General features: G+C 41.8%; 1 protein-coding gene across 1 annotated transcript in view; it reads left to right on the top strand.

Moving 5' to 3' along the window:
• The window catches only part of oxr1a (oxidation resistance 1a), a 120,939-nt gene that overhangs the window by 82,188 nt on the left and 16,647 nt on the right, over positions 1-22,104 (top strand). The window contains 3 exon segments of the mRNA XM_030748959.1: positions 4,734-4,841; positions 6,831-6,944; positions 19,356-19,508. Coding sequence (XP_030604819.1) covers positions 4,734-4,841; positions 6,831-6,944; positions 19,356-19,508 — 375 coding nt within the window.

Here is a 22,104-nt window from a genome sequence, read left to right as displayed (position 1 = left end):
TTGCACGCTTTTAATTGCTCAGTAGTGGAAGATGTTGCCACCAGTAAGTGACCAGTATCACAAGGCACATCAGCTCCAAAAGCTAATGAGCTGTGCTATGGAGCCCAAACAAGTGACCCAGCAGTATCACTGTCACTGTACTTCTATGCTAATTAGCCTTTTGCTAGTCAGCGCTGCTGGATTTCTGCCATCATTAGCTACTTTTGTTAGATGACTTTATTGTTACTTACTCTAACAGGGTCTTCCCAGAGACAGCGGAAGCCCGATTTATCAGTGGCTTCTTCTTGGGTGGGTAATGGGATGACTACATCGTCAGTTCAGTGTTTTTACTGACACAATTTAGAAATTTTTAACCAGTTAAAATAAAGTAGTTTTATTAAAGCATTGTGCTGATTAAATTGATTAGTGTTAGATCAAAATGCAGCACAAAGGTAACATGTCCAGAGTTGTTCCGGGCTCAAAATGGGATGGGGTGACTATGAGAGTAAGCGTGATTCATGCATGTATCATCAGACAAAGAATCTGTATTACCTTAATTAGCAGAAGTCAGAGTGTTTTCCTTTTCTTTTTGGCCAGCTGATAAACAGAGTAAACCTAACTTAGAACAAAAACTTGTTTGATCATGTTTTTGAAGGAAGGAAGGTCAAAAACCTTTTGATGGGTGACAAAATTTTCTGTATGCAGTGAAACTCATGATGTCTCCAGAGGCCTTTACAGAATCTACAGCAGATTTCACTTAAATTCAGACACTGTTCCCATCAGCTGAGGAGCTGCACATGATGACGATTGCTTATCGTACCCATGTTCTGTTGGGGTGTGACAAAATATCAATATTCTAATAGACTGTATTGCTTCCTCTTGTCATACTTTTATGTAATACACTGGTGCCAAATACCAGTATTTGCATCAACACATGAAGCCACTTGCCAGTTTTAGGTATCATGGCTCTCCTTGGTGGCACTGATCAAAGAGTGAAGTGAACCAGCTTCCAGTGAAGAAGAAGAAACTCACAGGTGGAAAATGACAGAAAGGTGGGGAAAAGGTAACCAGAAAGCCACCAAACTGAATAACTACATTACAAAACTGGAATAATAATACAAAAATCCACACTCACTGACACCACAATGCAGTGAATAAATAGATAACTTATGCTCTTTGCCATTATTATTACAATTTTTTCCCCCTTAAGTTGCAAAGATGTGTGGCGTATTGTAGGTTAGGGTTAGGATTGTCTCTCAGGTTATCAGGTATCACCGTTACTGTGCATGTTAATCTGTTATTCCCACTGTTGTCTCCTACCCGTCCCCAGAGCTCATCTCCAAGTCCCAAGTTTGTAAAGATGCAGAGGCTAACAGACCAAGGATCAAGCTTTCAGTGCTTGTTCTAACAGCGCTTGATTTACTGTGTTCTTCTTTCTAAATCAAGTGTGTTTTACGTATTTGACTTATGAATTCCTCCCAGCTCATGTACATTTAATCTCTCGATTTGTGAATTTGCTGAAGAGTGTAGTGTTATTGTTTCATGAAATGCTGCCTGACACCCATGCAGTGCAAAGAAAGATGCAATAGTTTCTTCACACTGACTAGCAGGTGTTTTGGGAGCTTTAGCTGGTGCTGTGAAAAAAGAAAATCTCCTGTTTTCTAATAGCTCCTGAAGTTGTGTATTCTCTGCTTCTTCCCCTCAATGTTGTGTGTTTCTTCAGACATGATCCTGAGCATGTCATGTGTGACTGCCTCACTCGCAGTGGTTCTGTGTTACTAATGTTCCAGCTTGTCTGTCTTGGTTCCCGTGTTCAGCTTCGTGTGTGTGTGTGTGGGTGTGTGTGTGTGTGTGTGTGTGTGTGTGTGTGTGTGTGTGTGTGTGTGTGTGTGTGCGTGTGTGTGTGTCTGCTTCCGCCTGCCTGCCTTTCTGTCTGTCTGTGCAGGAACTTCTTCCTGAAAACGCTCTGTCGTGTGAAGAAGAAACTTGTCATTCCTCTGTGCTTTTCCTGGAATGTTTCCATAGATAAGAACAAGAGCAACTGAGGCAGTCCCATGACTGCTGCACTAAAACACACAGTGTCATTATCCTGTCCTAATTATGCACAGTTCAGAGTCAGCCTTGCCTGTCTGGTGTTCAGGGGTTCTCTCCCCCGAGCTCACTATTTTTTTTTTTCCACCGCATTTCTTTCACATGCAGGCTCTTTCTGACATGGTTGTCATCCTTATTTGGAAGCCAGAAACTCCCAGTGGGCATGTTAGATGCTTAACTAGTTCAGACTCTTAGAGCACATCTTTCTTGTGTGGATTTTAACTGGTAGAGACAAGCAAACGCACCTGTGTCACACTGCAGGATGCTGCAGCTGAGCACAGAGTGTAGCCACAACAGTACAACAACCTGCATGATGTTGAACATTAAATAACATTAAGCACTGCTTTTTTTTTTTTTGGCTTGATGTGGTTTAGGATAATTTGTCTTATAAATGAAATAAATTAATAGATGGTGTATACTAATGTGTTTATGGACCCAAAGAATGAACCAACTACAAATCAGTTTTTTCTGATCTGTCATTGAAGTTCATTAAAGCACCTGTTTGAGTCCAGATCCTCAAATATGAGAACTGGTGGATAATATTTTATTTATATCAAATACTAAATATTTTTACATTTAGAGCTGTTGATCACACAAAATATTGTTCTGTGTGATCAACAGCTCTAAATCTGTTTGTTTGTTTGTTTGTTTCAGCAGAACTATACATTCTTTTGTAGTCGTTGCAGTTTTTGCAGCATCTGCTACCTTGCCTTTGAAACACAGCCCCAGTCTGCCAGTGCATACCTCTATCCTGGCTGTGACACAGTGTTGATGGGCTATTACTTGTGGCATGTAACCAATCAGAGACAATAAAACTGACTATACTGAGAGAGGCCCCAGTGTCAGAGCTGAAGTAGAGCTTTTTTTTTTCTTCTTTTTTCAAGTCTGCTGATTTAAAAAGCAAAACAAAACTGAAAAACAGTGCAGGCCAGTAATCAGAAAGACAAATAATGCCTTGACTGCTATTAACTATTGTGGATAAGTTGAGCCCTGAAACCAAACTGATTTTATGATGATTTACTGAAAGTAAGAATATAACCTTTGCAAAGGGATCAATACAACATGAACAGTCTTCGCATCAGCATTGACCAAAGAGCAAAATAACCACAGTTCCTTTATAGTGTTGATACCATCTTGTTCTGTTATCTATGGGGAGTTCAGTTTCCCACCACCATGTAACTTCAGCCTGATAATAAGTGCGTCATGGCCTTGGACACAACCTTGAAAGAAATTTGTTTCCTACTTTGCACACTTGGTCTTTGTACTAGAAAATTACAATTACATACCAAAGAAGTACACAGAGGTTATTTGAGTTGAAAAGCAAATTTTTCATTACATTAACTACCCTACAAAATAATGTCACTATGAAATGCTGATTCTTATGAATATAATATTATATAAATAATACTCAGTCGTTGCTGTCTAGAGAAAACTAACCAGGAGTCACCTTAACTGAAAAGTTAAGTTAACTAAAAAAGTATGTTGGGTAGGTTGACTGGCCGGCCGCTGCCTCGTTCAGACCGTTCATTCAAGTGCAAAAAAAAAAGCTTGTTAGTTTGTTTTGCACAATGAGAACACCTCTGAATTAAGAAGAAGCTAAAATGAAAGCTGAATGCAGAGGAACTGCTTGATTGGTTTGCCACAAGCTTTTAAATTTGGCAGATTTCTTGTCAAGTCTGCTGCAGGTGGACATTAACCACCCTGTCTCGCTCTAACAGTAATACCTGAGGCATGTAGGGGCACAGCAGTTCCTCTGCTGTATTATTTTAAAGCTTTAGTTACTAATTGTTTCTCTGATATGATTTATAAATATATAAATCTGCTAATAAATTATGCTATATTCGTATAGGTTCAACTAGCAGCTTTAGGTAAGTAATTAGCTTATTTGTTGGCAGTGAACTTTGAAATTGCTGCTTCAAAGACAGGGACCAGGTCTGCGACCTCTTGCAGTCAGTTGGCATCTTCAAACCGACTTTGGTGCATCAAGATGGCAATAAAATGGCAATAAGACGGAGTCAGTCTGCCATCAATTTGCTATTGAATGGGGTCAAATTTGCAATTACATGCTGTATCTTTGTGGTAATACAGCGGCTGTGATAAATGTGATAAAAATTGCAATTTATCACAAAAAAATGCCCCAGGACAAACACAATGCAACCTAACATCTGCAGCCACGTTTTCTAACAGTTAACTAATAAGCTAAGTGATCGACCAAATGAAAAAAAGGTCAGATAATTCAGTAATAAAAAATAATTATTTTGATTTGCTGCTGTAGCCTTAATCATTGCACACAAATAAAAGTGCTTCTTGTTTTTAAATGTAGAAAACTTGCTACACAAGTAGTTCACAGGATAACACAAGACTGTTGCTGACATTCGTGTCAGTTCACATTTCTGCCTGCAACACTGCATCCCATGGGAATCTATTTCTGGTCAACAGCTGACAGCTTTAATCTGCATAACATCTCAAAATCCAGCGTGCAAAACACAAGCCACATTAAACCCTTAAAAGAAATCATTTCACAGCTCTTCTCTTCAGATTTTCTTTATCTGTCTGTCATCATGTGTCACGTTTTCAAGTGTCCCCTGTGCAGCTTTAAAGAAATGCCTTGAACCGGAGCAGTGGTGTGATTTTTGTGTCCTCTCTCTTGTTTTGTGGTCCAGGTGGAATCGCGGGACACGTTGAACAGCATTGCGCTCAAGTTTGACACCACACCCAACGAGCTGGTTCAGCTGAACAAGCTGTTCTCCAGAGCAGTGGTGCCTGGCCAGGTGTGACCCCCGCCATGCACGCCTTCACTGATACATTCAGTTGCATCACTTCATCACTGTCCTATAGCAGCCTCACATCCACAGCCACCCACTAACCGCCTGATCTCATAATAACTGTTTTTGACAGTTCATAATGCATTCTCAACACTTTGCCTTAATCTCACAGCCACTGAACATTTTCTGCATATGGGAATTTAGCCGGAAAAACTGGAAATTTTTAGGGAACATCACATACTGCATGCATTCATCCTTCTGCTTTCTCAAAGCAACTTGCTGACTCACTAACCACATCCCTATTCTCTATCCCTACTTAATTGCTTGCTAATTACAGCATCACTTGTCCCATTAGGACGTAGTTCATTGCAAAAGACCCATTTTGTTTCTATAAAGGAATAATAATATGTCTCCCAATGATGCTGTAGTTCCGACAACATGACACAAACTACCCATCTTTAGCCTGCTAAACACACTGCCAGTTTCCCTGGCTTTGATGTTTCTTTCTTCAGCAAAAGACCCAAATTTGAAATCTGTTTTTTTTTTTTTTCGTTTGTTTTGTTTTATGGGGAAAGTGACAGACATCCAAAATGATATTTTGTCTCTGTATTTCCTGGCTTGAAAATCAAATCCGGTCGAATGGAGATGAGCCACATATGCCAATCCCGCTGGCTCCCCGCCCTCTCTCTCTCTGCTCTCGGCAAACAATGCCGAGTTGATCTTCGTCCAAACAGTAGGGCGCGGAGAGCACTTACTGAACCTTCCTCTCTACTTCTACGGCTGAGACAGAAGTTGTACCACAGCAAAACCAGCTCCATGGTTTTTACCCTGAAGCTGTTGCTAGATTTCATCTCAAAATCTCTTCTTTGTTCAGGCCAAACATTAGAAAAGACTAAAGACTGAAGAAGAAGCTCAGTGCAAAATATCTTAACACAAAAAGCTAACCATTTTTCACAGTGCATAGTATACGCAAGAGACAATCCTGTAAGTACCTGCAGATGTAATCACTGCAGAGGTGGCATTTCACTAGAAGAAAGCCTGCCTGGATTGCTTTTTGTTAAAGAAATAGTTTGTCAGATGGGAAAATCTGCACCACGTCTATGGGCTAAATATGGAGTTACAGCTAGGACACACTTAAGCTTCCCTTAACATAAAGACCAAAAATAGTGATAATAATTGGCTGCCTTTTATCCAAAAGTTGCAAACACCAACACCTCTAAGGAATGTAAATTCAAATGCTACTATATTTTTTATATTATATTTTTTAATATGTTCAAAATCCACCTGCCATCTTTATAGTGACAAAGCTCTTGGCTGTTACTGAGCCTTACCATGTAGGTCCAAGTAGAATCTCATCACTGGTAGCTGCTTATTTTAAACAGTATGTTACATAGTGATATTGTCTCCTCTCTGTAGCTTTATATTTGGCATTTAGACAAAAGTGATTCTCTTATCTAGCTTATCTAGCGTGATGTAAACATATTTGAAAGGATCTATTTAAAACAACTGCCAGCAAATAACTATAGATATGACAACGGATGGTTTGCTGAGCAATTGAATTTTGTTTGAGAATTATAATTTAAGTTTTTTATTTTCTAAAGTTTTAGAGATCAAACAGTTAATCAGTTAATTGAGAAACTAATGCTCAGCTTTAATCAAACTAATCATTAGCTGTAGCCTGTAATAGAATAAATATACTGTATGAGCGTGGACTTCATTCACTGTAGATCATCTAAACATGAAAGCCAACAGACATTACATCCCATCCCTTCTGATTGGGGCACACTGACTTACCTTCATGACTGTCACTTTCCCTCTACATCCTTATGGTGTCAGCATGAAACTGTTCCCTTGAGTTCATGTTATTTGCCTTGTCAATTTTGTTGAGCTGTGCTTTTGTGTGTCTGTGCATGCGTGTGTGTTTGTATTTGGTGCGAGGTGCAGTTTGCACAAAGGATACGCCTGTGTAAATACAGACGTGGATTGTGTTCGCAGGTTCTGTACGTTCCTGATCCCGAGTACGTCTCCAGTGTCGGAAGCTCCCCTTCCCTCAGTCCCATCAGCCCCTTGTCTCCCACCTCCTCAGAAGCTGATTTAGAGAAGGTGACGGTATGTTGACCACACCTCTGATGCACAATCTCACATGCTTAGAACATTTTCTTTTAAGGCTAACTGGTCGTGTCACGTCACTCACAAAGTGAGGAAGTCAGTCTTTCTGCACCGGCAAACATAGTGAAACACTGTTTTTTTTAGCCGCTGTGCATTTACTGCATATGTGTGGTATTTTATCATCATGACCATTTAACTTGGCAGGAGTTGCGTATGCTCACATTAGCCTATAACATCAACTCCCCGATGAACAGGAAATTCTCATATAGTCGGCTTTTAAAACAGTCCTCATTATCTCAACAAGTGTTTGGAGAGAACAACTAAGAGAATTATGTTGGTGGGCTTCTAACAAAACTATTAGCTACAGGATATTTTTCTTCTTCTCATTGTGCTCCAGTTGCCACTGGAGCACAATGGTTGCCACAACAATGGTTGTAAAGCTCTTCTTTTCTTACGTCACACCAAGAGTTTGCTTTTGCAGCCTTTTTCATTGTGTCTGAGTTATAAGTACACTGGAAGAGGTAGTTTTGGACCATAAGCTTCTGTGTGTGCCCAGTGAGGAGTATCATCTGTTGAAAAATAAAACATAATGGACCTCAGCTGTGCTGCATAATGATGCAACAGTAAGTTTGGACATTTCAGCCCCTCATAATCAAAAGGCAAGTATAAAACAAACAAAGCCTGTTTTTGCTATTTAATGTATGAATCTCACAAACAGTTTTTTGGAGGGAATGTTTTGGGAACATATCCATCCTTAAAATATTGATTCTGTCAGTTATTGAACAGGCTGTCAACTGAGTCACTGGTTTCCTCTATCACAGGTCCATAATTGGCTCTCACGACACATTCCATTTTGGTACATAACACTGCACAACACTGCAACTATTAAACGATGCTAAGTTTTGCCCTAATGGGCCAAAATGTACAAAGACGATATCCCCCATACCATTACACCTCCCTCATCAGCCTGTTGATACAAAGCTTTCATGTTGTTTAAACCAAATTCTGACCCTACCATCCAAATGTTGCAGCTGAAATGAAGACTGATCAACAGACCTTCTTCTGTTGCCATACTCTATGGCATCGATGAGGCATTTTCACCCAGAGAACTGCCACTCACTGTGTAGTTTATCTTTTTCAAACTATTCTCTGTAAACCCTAGAGATATTTGCATGAGAAAATCCCAGTAGATCAGCAATTTCTGAAATGGCCCAAGCATTTACACAGGAAAGTGTAATGTATGAAAGAGGCTATTAGAAAAATGGTCTCTGGTCTGGTAATTAGTATCCAAGCTGACAGCACTTTTAGTTTGGTTCTCTACTGTAATTGCTTTGCACAGGGATGGAGATACATGACATTAATGTGGCTAACTAGGCTAGTTACTTAAAATCTCTGCAACACCCCTTTAATTCCCGCAGTGGGGTCTATTTTAAACAAAATGCCATATCTACACGCTATCACTTCTCTTCCCACTTGTCCTCCTCAGCTTCACTAGCTGAGCATAAAGCATGTAGAAAAGCTGGAGGTGGGTTGTTCATGTCTGAAGTGACTTCAGGTCTGATCCAGTCAGCCGTGCACATGCTGGCCTCACAGCTCTCAAGGCCAGCAGTGTGAGCCATCTCCCTCGGGTACTGCGTCTGCAGCATCTGAATGAGCCAATCCTTAAGTACCACAGAAAGCTTAGTGGTCCCTTAAGAAATATTACTGTTTGATGGTCTCCATGGAAACATCAGTCTTGTTTTGCTGTTTTTGTAATAACATGGATACTGCAGGTCTCTGCCACTCCACTTGAGTCTAGATGCCCTCCCACCACAAGCGTTCTCCCTTTGGTCTTTCTCTGGTCCCCGTCCGTTACTTTCTCCACAGTTGCCAAAAGAAAGGCCCCCGCTCATTTACTACTTATCTATTTAGGTCATTGCCAGCGAGAACAGGAGCATATTCTGCGGCGCTTGATTGGGGGGAGGATCAGAGTCACGGGCTGTGACTGCGGAGAAATTAAGCCTTTAAAAGTGATTCCGTGTCTGATATTTAGAGAAACTAATGAACGGAGCAGCTCGCTCTCCCAGACAAGCGCTAGGCAGCAATTATTCCAGGCAGAGGAAGTGTGCTTGGAAGGCAGAAGGGAGGAAACGTTACCTCACCCAATGTGTCAACTCAGTGTGTATATGTGTGTGTGTGTCTGTCTGCGTGCAAAAATATGTGTCTGTATCTGTCAACTCTGTATCTGCCTGCCTGTATACTCCTGTGCTTGTCACTTCCTCTCTCTGTGTGTGTGTGTGTGTGTGTGTGTGTGTGTGTGTGTGTGTGTGTGTGTGTGTGTGTGTGTGTGTGTGTGTGTGTGTGTGTGTGTGTGTGTTACTGTGTATCTGTGGGTGGGTTAGTCGGTAGTTATATAGAAGGATGTGGCATCCAGGTGCCGTTTGGAAGGAAGGACCTTAATAACTCCCTTTTTTTCCCTTCAGAATCCCCAGCATCTTTTAATTACAACTCTATTTTGGTGCTCGGCACGCTCGTCTCAATGAGGATATTATCGAAATGAATGGTTCTCGGAGGTTTATAGTAATGGCAGTGCAAGCAGCAAATAGCTGGTATAACCCCGATGAAGATGAGTGCCCTGAAGAGAAACTACTTTCCAATTCTTGTCTTTGAGATCATGATATAAAAGGAGTCAGATATGCCACAAGATGTTTAAAAAGCCAATTAGATGTTCAGAATAGCCTGACAAGTAATCAGCGCCATTAAAGTTCTTTTCTTGCAGAGTGTTATTCATTTATACTGACGTTATGTATATTTTGGGAATGCTGAGTGAAGCGTTCGCACGAGCCTTCAAAAGCACACACGGTGATAAGCCTGAACATTATGACCATCCTTGCCTAATAAGCTGTTGGTGCTGAATGTAATTCCAGAACAAAACCTTTTAGCACAACTAAATGTTGCACAAAATTGCACACAAAGTTGACACAGCCCTTATTACTCTCAACTGTAAGCCTTGATGCAACATGAGAGCTATGTAGAAATAACCTTTCTGCACAGAAAAACTGAAGAGGGAAAATTAGCCGTGGAGAACCAAAGTCTAGATTATAAACATGTTTATTGATTTTCTCATGTTGAGCTGTGCGTATGTGTGTCCAAACTTTTGACTGGTACCGTATGTCTGTTGGTGCACATGGCTTCAGGCAGTGTTTCACCCATTCATTGTTAGCATCCATGCTTCATGGAGGCTGAGGTAAAGGTAGACTCAGATATTTAGATTGTTTATTGTTTCTCAGTTTTGTCCTGTCAGATACTGTAAAGGACAAAAACTGAGCAAGTCTGCCGAGTGAACAGCCTTCATTTTCCATTTTAAGAGCGGAGGAGAAAAGAGGGGTTATTTATAACAGGTATCACATCAAAAGTCTATAGAGTATCTGCAGTGAAATGTGAATCCATCATATGGTTTAATGTGCTTGTTTAACAACACCGCCCATGCTTCAGTGAGCAAGGTAAAAGTTTTTATCATCCAGTTAGATTGTTTAGTGTTTCTCTGATGGAGCTAAAGGCCAGAGAAGGTAGCTCTGAAGAGTCTTCGTGCTCCCGGTCTGCCTGCTGGCCTACTGGTATTGGCAGCAGAAAGTAACATATCTTGCAGGCATGGATCATTGGCTGCCTGACTGGTTGGGTTTGTCTGCCTGCGTGCAAGCAAGCAAGCGTGCATGTGTGCATGGTTAGCTGGCTGACTTTCTGACTGGCTGTCTTATTGTCGTTGGATTATTTGGCAGCCACTAGTTCACTGGCACAGTTGCTCTCTGGTCATCTGTGTGGGCAGGCGTGCCTTCTTTATCCTTTCCAGACCTTCCTCATGCTCGCACTGACACACACACACACACACACACACACACACATGCTTACTCACCCTGGTGGTACAGCTACTACTGTGACCTTCTCTGTGTCTTCCTCTTTTGGCAACAGTTTTACCTCCCTCCTTGCTTCCTTCCTCTTCCACTGGGACATGATCTAAAATTAGCGTTGGAGGAAGTAAAACCAGTTTAGGTTACCTATTTATCTGGTTCTATCTCTGAAAACCCAGCACCTTCTACTCCTGCTATATTTTAGCACCAATCTTGAGATTTTATGCTGATAGATTCATTATATTAGCTCACTGGTGCTACAGCAAAGACTGCACTAATGGATAGTACAAACAACGGTACGGCTTGTACTTGAGGATTTCTGGCTTCAGGCAACTATTGTGTGCTCTCTTTTGCAGAACACAGCCATGCCCACAAGGTGGAGCTGTGGGTTGATTTTCTTTTGCTTGCACCATGTGTCACCGTCAAGGTCAAAGCCATGTGAAACCTGCAGATTTCCTTCCTTTGCATGTGGATCAGTATGTTCATCAATACAGCCTCTGTCCTTACTGTGTCGCTATGGCCAGGATCGAGGCCATTTTTATAGTAGCCACAGCCTCTTGTTGTTTTTCCCCATTATGGGTGAGAAGAGAAATACTGGTTTTGAAACTAAAAGAATATTGATTTGTGTTAGCCCCACCACGCGTGTCATCTAACACTGTTACACCCACCTCCTGTCCCCAGCATCACTGTGAGCTTCCTGTAGAGGAGATTTACCACCCTACATCCACCTCCCTGAAACCCTCAGATGAGGTCCTGGTCACCACATCAGCCCCCCACCCCCACCCCCCGGCTACCCTTTTCTTACCTCAGCTTTTTCTTTCCTCTGTATCCAGTTCGACACTCTTCCCTATTCTGCATTGCCACCCCCCCTCAGATGTTACTCACAGTCTAAGGCCAGCACAGCACGTCTTTCATCTTTGGATTTTCAGCGCAACAGCCGGTCCACCGTGCTGCACTGTGCTCTTTCTCTTCCCTTTGATGTCATATATCCAGAAAGGGGAAAAAAAAAAATCCTGTTTTCAAGACTCAGGCTGGAATCTGGTCACTCCGGGACACAGGCACGTCAAATACAGTCAATGAAAGTCTGTTTGTCTTCTTTATAGGATTTCTCTCTGAGGTTGTCTGAGTTCTCCCTTTTTCCTTCCTTGCTGTCTGTTGCCTTGCCTTAGTGTTCTGGTAAGAAGCCGAGGGTTAATATGGGATGTAATAAAGAGGCCGGTGAGGTTAGTATCACCCCTCACCTCACCTGCTGAGAAAATATTGGATGCCTTAGAGACCAGTGCAGAACAAATACTGGTCGTATATTAGAGAATAAAAGCAGAAAAGCAATATTCAGTACAGTTATGTGAGGTAAAACTGTACTGATCTCAGAGCTGCACTTTCTTAGCAAGTTCACAGGTGAGTCTGCCTCAGTGCGTATGTAGAAGGAGTGACCTGAGGAACCTGAAAATACAACTTCAACTTCCCTGAAAGGAAAAAAAAAAGTGATGTAATTTAAAAATCTATATCCACATATTAAGCTGTAAGCAGAGCGAAGCTACGTGCCTGAAACAGCTATATTATATATGTGTGTGTGTATATATATATATATATATATATATATATATATATATATATATATATATATATATATATATATATATAGTTTAAAATGTTTTTATTGAGAAGAGACATGTTTTCATACATTTTATCAAAAAAAAAAAAATGTGTTTCCCTTCCCTCTCTTTTTGCAAAAAGATGAGCTTTTTAGCAGTGACAGGTCCATGAGATAATAGGCATGGCTGGGCTAGCTGTGTCTGCTGATGCTCGAAACAGCTATATTTTGGTAAAAAGTTTAAATAGCTAGCTAAAAACGGGGCCGGCGGTAGCATAGGACAAGGGTGGGCTCAGCCCACCCAAATCTGATTCTTGCCCACCCAATCAAAACCTCCCATACAGCCTGCGGGCAGCGAAAGGTCCTCCCATCAAGCCACGCCTACAATAGTTTTTATTTCCACACTTTGACTTTCTCACACTCTGATTCAGGGCTGCACCCCCTCGTTTCGTGCTTTTCCTTAATCTGGGTCACACTCTAGTTTCCATGTTAATATTTTTACTTCTTTTTACCATGAGCATGTATCACGTCTATCAGTAAGTCTAGCCCTGGAGTTTCCCCGCCAGCTCCCGTCCCGCTGCTGCCCGTGCTGAAATAGCTCCCCCTGAGCGGGTTACCTGCTCCGTCTCCTCCTCTGTCCGATCAGCAGACAATCTGCTGACTAGTTTCTCTGCATGTAATAGCACAAGCACCCCTGATGCTAGTCCTACTCTAGCCATATCCCCAGACCCAAAGCAGGTCCTTCCTCTGGCCGTTTCAGCGCCAGGTCCTACCGTTGCGAACCTGAATAGCACTGTGCCCACACAGCCAGTGCTAGCTAACTATCCACAAACGTGCCTTCGCCAATACGTTCCGCTCATTCAGCCGGCGTGGTATCGCACTAGACCTCGGCTGGAATACTCTGTGGCTCGGGATGCATGTTTCTGCTTCCCGAATGAATTTGTCACAGAGTTTGCCCAAAAAAACAGAAGACTGATTCTGCAGTTTTTCACATTTTGCATTTTTTGCAGTTGCTGTTCTCTTTCTGTTGTACTGTTGTATAATAAAAAAACAAAAATAATAATAATAAAAGAAAAAAAAGTATATTCCAGCCACAGAAGGTCACAAATCTGTGTACTTTCTGTGATGTCTGAAACCCAGATAAATGGAGAGGGTATATGTATATCTTTGTGTCTACTAGGGCTGTATTCAACCCCCCCAAAAACAAACAAATATAGCCTAATATTTTGTGTCATATATATATATATATATATATATATATATATATATATATTCAGTCTGCCCACCCAACTACAGTGGGCTAGAACCGGGCCTGGCTAAAAATATGAGGCAAATTATTTAAAAGCTAAATTTATTTGATAAATAGCTAAAATTGTTAGCAAATAGTAGAAGAGTGGAAAAGCTCAAACTAATGGGTTATTATTTGAAGCAATTTCTAAAAGTAATTCTAAAAAAATAATGGCTCTTCGGCTGGATTTGCTAGCTGAAGGTAACATGTAAATAGTATAATAATAGTTAAATATCCAAAGCTTCTCCATAATGTTGCTTCAGTTCATTGAGTTCATTTACACACAGCTCTCTAAAGGTCCCACCACAGCATTTCAGTCAGGTTGAGGTCTGGACTTTGACTGCAGCAGCTTGATTCTTTTCTCTTTCAGTCATTCTGTTGTAGATTTGCTTCTGTTTGGGATCATTGTCCTGTTGCATGACCCAGTTTGGGCCAAGCTTTAGCTGCCACACAGATGGACTCACATTTAACTCTAAAATATTTTGGTATACAAAGGAGTTCATAATCGACTCAACGACTGCAGGGTGATCAGGTCCTGTGGCTGCAGAACAAGCCCAAATCATCATGCCTCCACCACCGTGCTTGACATATGTGCTGATGCTGGTGCTGTGTATTATGGCCAAACAACTCCACTTTGGTCTTGTCTGTTCAAAGGACATTGTTCCAGAAGTCTTCTGGATTGTTCAGATACAGCTTTTCAAACCTAGGCTGTGCTGCCATGTTCTTTATAGAGAGAAGGCTTTCTCCTGTCAACCCATCCAACTTGTTCAGTCTTTTTTTTTTTTAATTGCGCTGTCATGAACTTCAACATTTAACATGCTAACTGAGGCCTGCACAGTCTGAGATGTAGCTCTTGGGCCAATCTGCCCACTACTGGACAGATTGGCAGCTGTTTTCCAATTATGAATATTTTTTTCTCACTATCTCAAATTATGGACTTTAAATTGTTTGCAAATGATCTTATAACCCTTCCTAGATACATGGGCAGCAATAATTGCTTCTGTAAGATCTTTGCTGATGTCTTTCCTCCTTGGCATTGTGTTAACACACACCTGAATGCTCCAGAGCAGCAAACCGCCAAAGCTCCTGCATTTATAGAGGTGGACCGAGAGGCAGTGACAGTGTGTTTATTTTTTCATGCACAACTTTTGCATTTTTGCCTTAGTTTTTGTTGAATCATACTAAATGTCCCAAAACCGTAGAATGGAAAGAGGGTGTACTTTCACTGTAGTATCCTTGCAGGCCATATGCTTGCTGTATATCATGGAGGAATGCATTTTACAAAGTAAGAGGTGCTATCACAAGTTTTTGTTTATAAGGAAGCAGACAGCTGGAGGTGGGGCGTTGGAGGAGAAAGCAGAACAAGAAGCCAGTAGCAGCATGCTGCAGGAAGGAGTGAGCAGCGCAGGTAGTCATGGAGGAACCACAGGGAAGAAGGAGAAGTTGGCAGTTTGGTTACATCAAGAAACCATCATGTGCTCAAACATGATTGGATGCTTAGGTCACATGATGGTTTCCTGATGTAATAACAATCACTGGACAGATTTGTAAGCAGGAGAAAAAAAAATAGTCATGCTTAATTTCGCAGCAGTCAACCTCACACCAGCAAACAACAAACAACTGTTTAGTATTTCATAGGATTATCAAACATTTATGTTTTTATTTATTTGTTTGTTTGTTGTTTGTCTTTAAGAAGCTAGCATTTGGCAAATTACCAGAAAGACAAATTATCTGTCACCTTGCCGTGTGAGCAACTGCTCTCAGCTGATGGACAGCAAGCATGCCTTCGCGTTCTTCTCTCATGTGGACCGTGTGGGATGTGTGATGGGTGTTAATTCTGTTACCAACACATAACACCCCTTTTTGAGACATGCCAGATCTAATGATGGGCCATGTGAGATTGTTTGTTTTGAGCATTTCTGTGCAGGAGGACGTATTTTGACACCTGCATCTGCTCATTTTAGTGCAGGTGCATGCTGTGTGTGCACACAGGTGTGTTCTAGCCAGCCTGTTTTATTTTAGTGGGAAAGCCTCCTCTTCTTTTCGTATTTAACCCTGAAACAGGAAGGCCAGCTTGAATGAGTCACTAGGAAGTGACTTGCCTGAAAAGTGGAGCGAAAAGTGCAGTTTTGTGGGTGTAGGTGTGTTGAGTTGAAGTGGATGACACGCTGGTTAAATTTCCACGCATTTTCCCTCCATTTCAGCAGCTGGGCCTCAGATCTTAAATTCTACAGTAGATGCTCCCACGGATCAGAGAATCTGATGTAATTGTTGTTTTTTTGTGTTGTTCTTTATTTCCAGCTTCGATCTCTACTCCTTATCTCTGTTTTACATTTTTAGGTCCCTCTCGTCCTCTCCTCTTTCAGAGACACTTGTTTTGGCTGTAACAGATTGACCGGCCCCCTCAGCCTTCCCCTGGCTGCCAGTGTCTGGGCTGCTTGTGTTGGTGTGGGTCAGTAGCTGCAGGCTGTTTGTCGACTGCACCGGGAGACGGAGAGGGGGAGGTGTGGGGGTGGGTGTCAAGAGGACAGCAGACAGTTGTTCCAGGCTTGGGCGCTCTTCTTCTAAGCCCTTCACTGCTACTGTAGCTCTTCATTGCTCTTCACTTCGCCACTGGCTCTTGACGCCCTCCCCTCGTGGTCAGAATCGAGCCTCGATGATAACTCCCACACACTCCTCACTGTCCAGCTCTTCCTTTTTGTTCTTTGTCCTCACTCCAATCACGCCCTTTCATTGCCTTTAGCTTTCTTTACCTTCTTGTCTTTTTATTTCTTGACAGCACCTGCTGCTGTTTCTGCTTTTATGTCTTTCCTCATCTCCTGTTTCTGGATACTCTTGCAGCAGTCATTCAGTGCCTCAGACAGTCCATCCTGCAGCAATAATATGCGGTAATCAGACTAACAGTTGCCCCTGTAGACAGACTTAGTTACTCTCTCCCCGTGGCTCAGTCACTGCATGGCAACAGGCCGCTGGCTGACTCCCACCTCACCCTGTGTTTCTGGTCCGAAACGCACATGGTATAATAAACAACAGTAATAAAATTGCCTTATAATGTATATGTTATTGGACTGTATAAAGGAACAGTGTAGTTGAGATCTAATTTAAATTCCTTCTTGGTTGTGTGCCATCTGGCAGGCTGCAGAAAAAAAGTGCAATTATGAGGAAATGTATTTTTTTTAAATTGTATCTGCATGTCTGCAAATGCTTCATTAACGTATTGCCCAACATATCTGGTGGTCATTAAAGCTCTGCCTTTATGTTCATTAAAGATGATTTCACAGATATTTCATCTGTGCTTGTTTATTATAGCCAGGGATGGACGGAGGACGCAGGTATAGGTTGAAATATATGTTTGATGCCTTGTTTTTCTAAGACCCGGTAATTTCAGTTTACTTTCCACTGCACATATGATAACTTTCTACTTCTCATGCACCAGTACACATGCTCAGACAAACTCGTAGACTTGTTTAACACATGAACTGCCTCGGCTTAATCAGACAAGTAAAGAAGTTGTTGTGGAGAAGGTGATGAGTATTGGAGTCATTTATGGATCCCTAAACAAGCCGACTGTGCACAGGCTCCACTCAGCCCTGGGCCAAACTTCCATATTGTCTGATTTTTAGCATTTGTTTTAATAAAATGAATGAATCAAAGGATGCAAAGATACACAGAATCATTTTATAAATGGATGTAAAACTACTTGTGACAGATAGCAAAACCACTGCACACAGGCACCAGAAAGATGACAGAGAGTTCAAAGACGACTGCAGATAGACAAGTGACAACTTAGAAATGCTGAATTGTAAAGAGGCTCAAAACACAGCTGCTCTTTTCTAGTAGAGGTGGAAGGCCCACTCTGACAATCAGTCCGTGGCTAAGAGCTGAAAGCGGATTTTATATCATATGAGGGCAATTTGAAGGTTTTGCCATCTATTTATAAATAAAATTAGAGCCTCTCTAAACCCTCTATGTAACTGCACTCCACTATGCAAAAGTAAGCTCCCATAACCACCTTTAACTCAAGGGCATGTTAGTCTCTAATCAAATTACACTAACTAAACATCAGGTTAAATTAAAGCTCTGGTCTCATATGGATGTTTTTCAGATAATTACCACTGTGAAGCTGAGGCACACAGGAGGCGCATTCTTTTGACTCATCACTGGGTTTCTTTTAACCTGATCATCCCGCTCTGCAGAAAAATATCTGTTTATATATAGATAATACATTTAGAGACTCAAACACATTAGTTTGATTAAATGTAGCACAGATTAGTTACACCATTACCAAGTGAAGCAAGCTATGCCTGTTCTCCAGTTCATTATTTATGGTCTCCTTGGTTAAAACCTATTTAGAGATTTAGACAATATTATTACGCCAAGATGAAGTGGAATACAGCTTTATAGTTTTGTTGTAGTTAGTTTTAGAGTCAGTCATTCAGTCCTGGCTAAAAAAAAAAACTGTATTTGTGCCACGTTTCTTATCTCTGTATGATTTATTGTTACCAATCATAGCTTTATACACTGCTCAAAAAAATTAAAGGAACCCTTTGAAAACACATCAGATCTCAAAGGGAAAAAAAATCATGCCGGATATCTAAACTGATATGGTCTGGGTAATGTGTGTAATGGGAATGAAAGGATGCCACATCATTTAATGGAAAACTATCATCCTACAGAGGGCTGAATTCAAAGACACCCTGAGAAAGTAAAAAAATGATGCAGCAGTCCATTTATCTGAAATTTCACTGCAGCAACTCAAAATGGTTCTCAGTAGTTTGTATGGCCTCCACGTGGTTTTATGCATGCCTGACATCGTCGGGACTCCTAATGAGACAACAGATGGTGTCTTGGGGGATCTCCTCCCAGATCTGGACCAGGGCATCACTGAGCTCCTGGACAAGCTGAGGTGCAACGGATGGACTGAAGCATAATGTCCCAGGGGTGTTCTATTGGATTTAGGTCAGGCGAGCATGGGGGCCGGTCCATAGTATCAATTCCTTTGTCCTCCAGGAACTGCCTGCATATTCTCACCTCATGAGGCCGGGCATTGTTGTGCACCAAGAGGAACCCAGGACCCACTGCAGAACTGTAGGGTCTGCCAATGAGTCCACGGATTTCATTGTGATACCTAATGGAACAGGGTGCTATTGCCTAGCCTGTAGAGGTCTGTGTGTCCCTCCATGGATAGTGCTATCAGCTACAGCACTTTGTGTTGGCACATCTGCCCATCAAAGTAGTCACGCCCCTAACTTTAAGCCTTAATACAATTTAAACAGATGAATTCTAAAAATAAAAAAAAATTCACCCACCATACAGTGTTTATAAAGTGGGAAACAATCAGGACAAACCCTTTTTTTTTAACTAGACTGTAAACATAGTTTGCAATACTGTAAATTTATTTTCCCATAAAAGTCTATGGGGATTGACTCACTTTTGGAGCCAGCCACAAGTGGACACTCCAGGAACTGCAGTGTTTTGGCACTTCCAAGTTGGCTTTAGCTGTCTTTCAGTCCCAGAACTTTGCAGTTGTTACTAACACAGAAGAGTTCTGCATTAAGTTCACATGATATTCAAGTATTATCAAAGCAGTCTAACATTAGCATGCTATTTCCCCTTCATATCACCACCCATCTTTCCTCCAGGAATCTGATGGCCCCCCCAGACCAGAAGCCGTTCACCCTCCAGTGTTCTCAGCCCTGCGCCAGTCCAGAGTGGTGTCATCCACCTCCGAGGAGGAAGAAGCCCTCACAGAGAAGTTCCTCAAGATCAACTGCAAGTACATCACTGATGGCAAGGTAAGATATGAGTTTATAACACACGTGTATTTAAAAGTGTTGACAAGTGACAGACGACGGAAAACTGCTGTCAGCAAAAGCATAAACAGGAAGCAAGAGGACCGAAGTGGGTTGAGCTGGTGAGAAGAATCAAGTTAAATATGCAAACTGCCACATGCAGTAGGTCAATACTTCAGGAAAAAAAATGCTGAAAATGTCAAAGTATTAGACAAGTTGAAAGAAAAATAATGTTCAGTGAAGCTGTTATTTACCACCATTGTGCAGTTACTCAGTGCAAAGGTCAAGTGCTTTTTTTTTTGAGAGTTTAAGCCAACAATTCAGAATTATACAAGAAGAAACTAAAGATAACATCCAATCCTTCAATTGTGCACACCAGAATCAGATAAATACACAATTATGTCTGTAAGCCTCTGCATTTATTATATTCTTTTACTGTGCCCTTCTTAATAACCTCAACAATATCAGAATCATTACACCAAATACTTTTGCTTTTTTTTTTACATCTTTCCAGGTTGTTGCCATGTAGTATTACCGTATTTTCCGGAGTATAAGTCGCACTTTTTTTCATAGTTTGGCTGGGGGTGCGACCTATACTCCGGAGCGACGTATATGTGACATTTATAACACATGAACCAAAATACTCCAGCCACTTGACATCTCCGTGAACTGCAGCTTTAAGGCAGTCTTGCGTAACCTGTGGGCGCAGTGGATGGAGAGCACAGCTTAACGGCAACTGGGAGAATGCGCCACCCAACTTTCCTGGAAGTCATTGGATGGATCAAGAAAACATGGGCTTCAGTGACAAACCATCCTGTTGGGATTCAGAAAGGCTGGAATAATTGGAACTGCAGCTGACGACGAGTCTGACTAATGGGCTCGACACACGGGGAGCGACAAACGACAGCGACGAATGGGTCGCATCGCCACTGGGGTGAAACCGGACACACGGGACGCGATAGCGACGGCAGCTTTGCGAATCGCGCTCTTACGTCACTCGTCTCCAAGAAATGTGATTGGTTATGAAACTGGAGGGATTTAGACATTTTAAAAGCAGTCCGTGTCAGACACGGCAATAAACATGAGGAGTCTGAAGATTTTATTTGAACTGACAGAAATCTTGCTGTTAAGGCTCCTCTACAAAAGAAAAAGACAACCTCGGGTTCATCCTATATTAGCACAAAAGTCCTCTCTATCCGTCTGTTTAACGTTAGTCTTGCACCAACACGTTCTCATATGGCTGCCTTTTATGTTTAACTCGATAATCACTGCGTGAAATGTCATATAATATAGGAAAAGTCAAACACAGCTAAAACGATGCTTTCCTTCCTGCTGAAAGTGGTTGCAGACTGCAGCGTGTAGCATACTCTTCGCTCATTGGTCAGTCAATGAAACTCTTGCTGATTGGTTTAGTGCCACGCGACAGCGACAAAAGTAGAACATTTTCCAACTTTGTTGTGTCGCGTCGCCTGGTCGCGTGTGCACGTCTACGTGTACGAGCTCGAAATTTCACATGCACGAATGTCGCCGGTCGCTTAGCTGGAGGAGGGCAAGCGATTGTCGCCTCATCGCACAAGCTCCATAGGAAATGAATGGAGAGCGAGCGACGTCGCTCCCCGTGTGTCGAGCCCTTAACGCGACACAGAAGAGGAAGCGGCGCTTCGTCTACGGAGTGTACGGAATTGTTTAGAAGTGACACCGAGGATGAAGAATTCAATGGATTGATGGTTTGGTTAACTTGTTAGTATGTTCTTTATGCTATGGTTATCTGAATAACTTAATGTTACGTTAACATACTGTAGCGATTCTCTTAGTTAGAGAGCGTGTTGATGTTGTGGGATTTCGGACTGTTCGGGAGGTTCGTGAAGGCAGCATGGAGAGAGAGAAAAAGACCGAGAGCTTGCCTGTGTGTGTGTGTTGCTGTTCCGCTGTTGTAGTTGTGGTTGGCGTGGCTGTGGCCTACAGCAGCCGTTTTTCTGTTAATAAAGACGACCTTTGTTGTGAATATCGCCGACTTTGGAAGTGTGTTTACAACGTTACAATACCGAACACGTGTTCGTTGTGCGTCATGTAGCTGAATGTGCTACGTTAGCATAACGTAGGTGTAACCGTGTTCGTCCTGTTCTTTAATCCATTATTATTTTAAATTGCCGTTCAAGATGGAATTTGTGCTCTGAGTCTCGGATTCTATCAACCCCCCCCCCCCCCCCCCCCCCCCCCAAAAAAGTGCGACTTATAGTCCAGTGCGACCTATATATGTTTTTTCTTCTTTATTATGCATTTTTTGGCTGGTGCGACCTATACTCCGGAGCGACGTATAGTCCGAAAAATACGGTAGTATTAGTATTAATATTAGTATTAGTATTATTGCCAACATAAAAAACAGGAATTATATTAAAAGGATATAAAAAAGTACAGAAAATACTGATGTTGTGGGCACATGTGTGGGCAGATATGAATAACCCTGTAGAGCAGCACATTAAGTGAAGTGTCTCTCCTGCTCACTGTAGTTTAATTCAGCTGATAATGGCTAATGTTGCTCAGAAGGTCTATAACCAGGGAGCTCGCAGCTCCTTGAAGGGTTGTAAATTGTGTTTTC

Source organism: Archocentrus centrarchus, chromosome 16, assembly GCF_007364275.1.
Source record: "Archocentrus centrarchus isolate MPI-CPG fArcCen1 chromosome 16, fArcCen1, whole genome shotgun sequence".
Classification (NCBI taxonomy): Eukaryota; Metazoa; Chordata; class Actinopteri; order Cichliformes; family Cichlidae; genus Archocentrus; species Archocentrus centrarchus.
The sequence above is the reverse complement of the archived record's forward strand: the minus strand, read 5'-3'. Positions and strand labels throughout refer to the sequence as shown.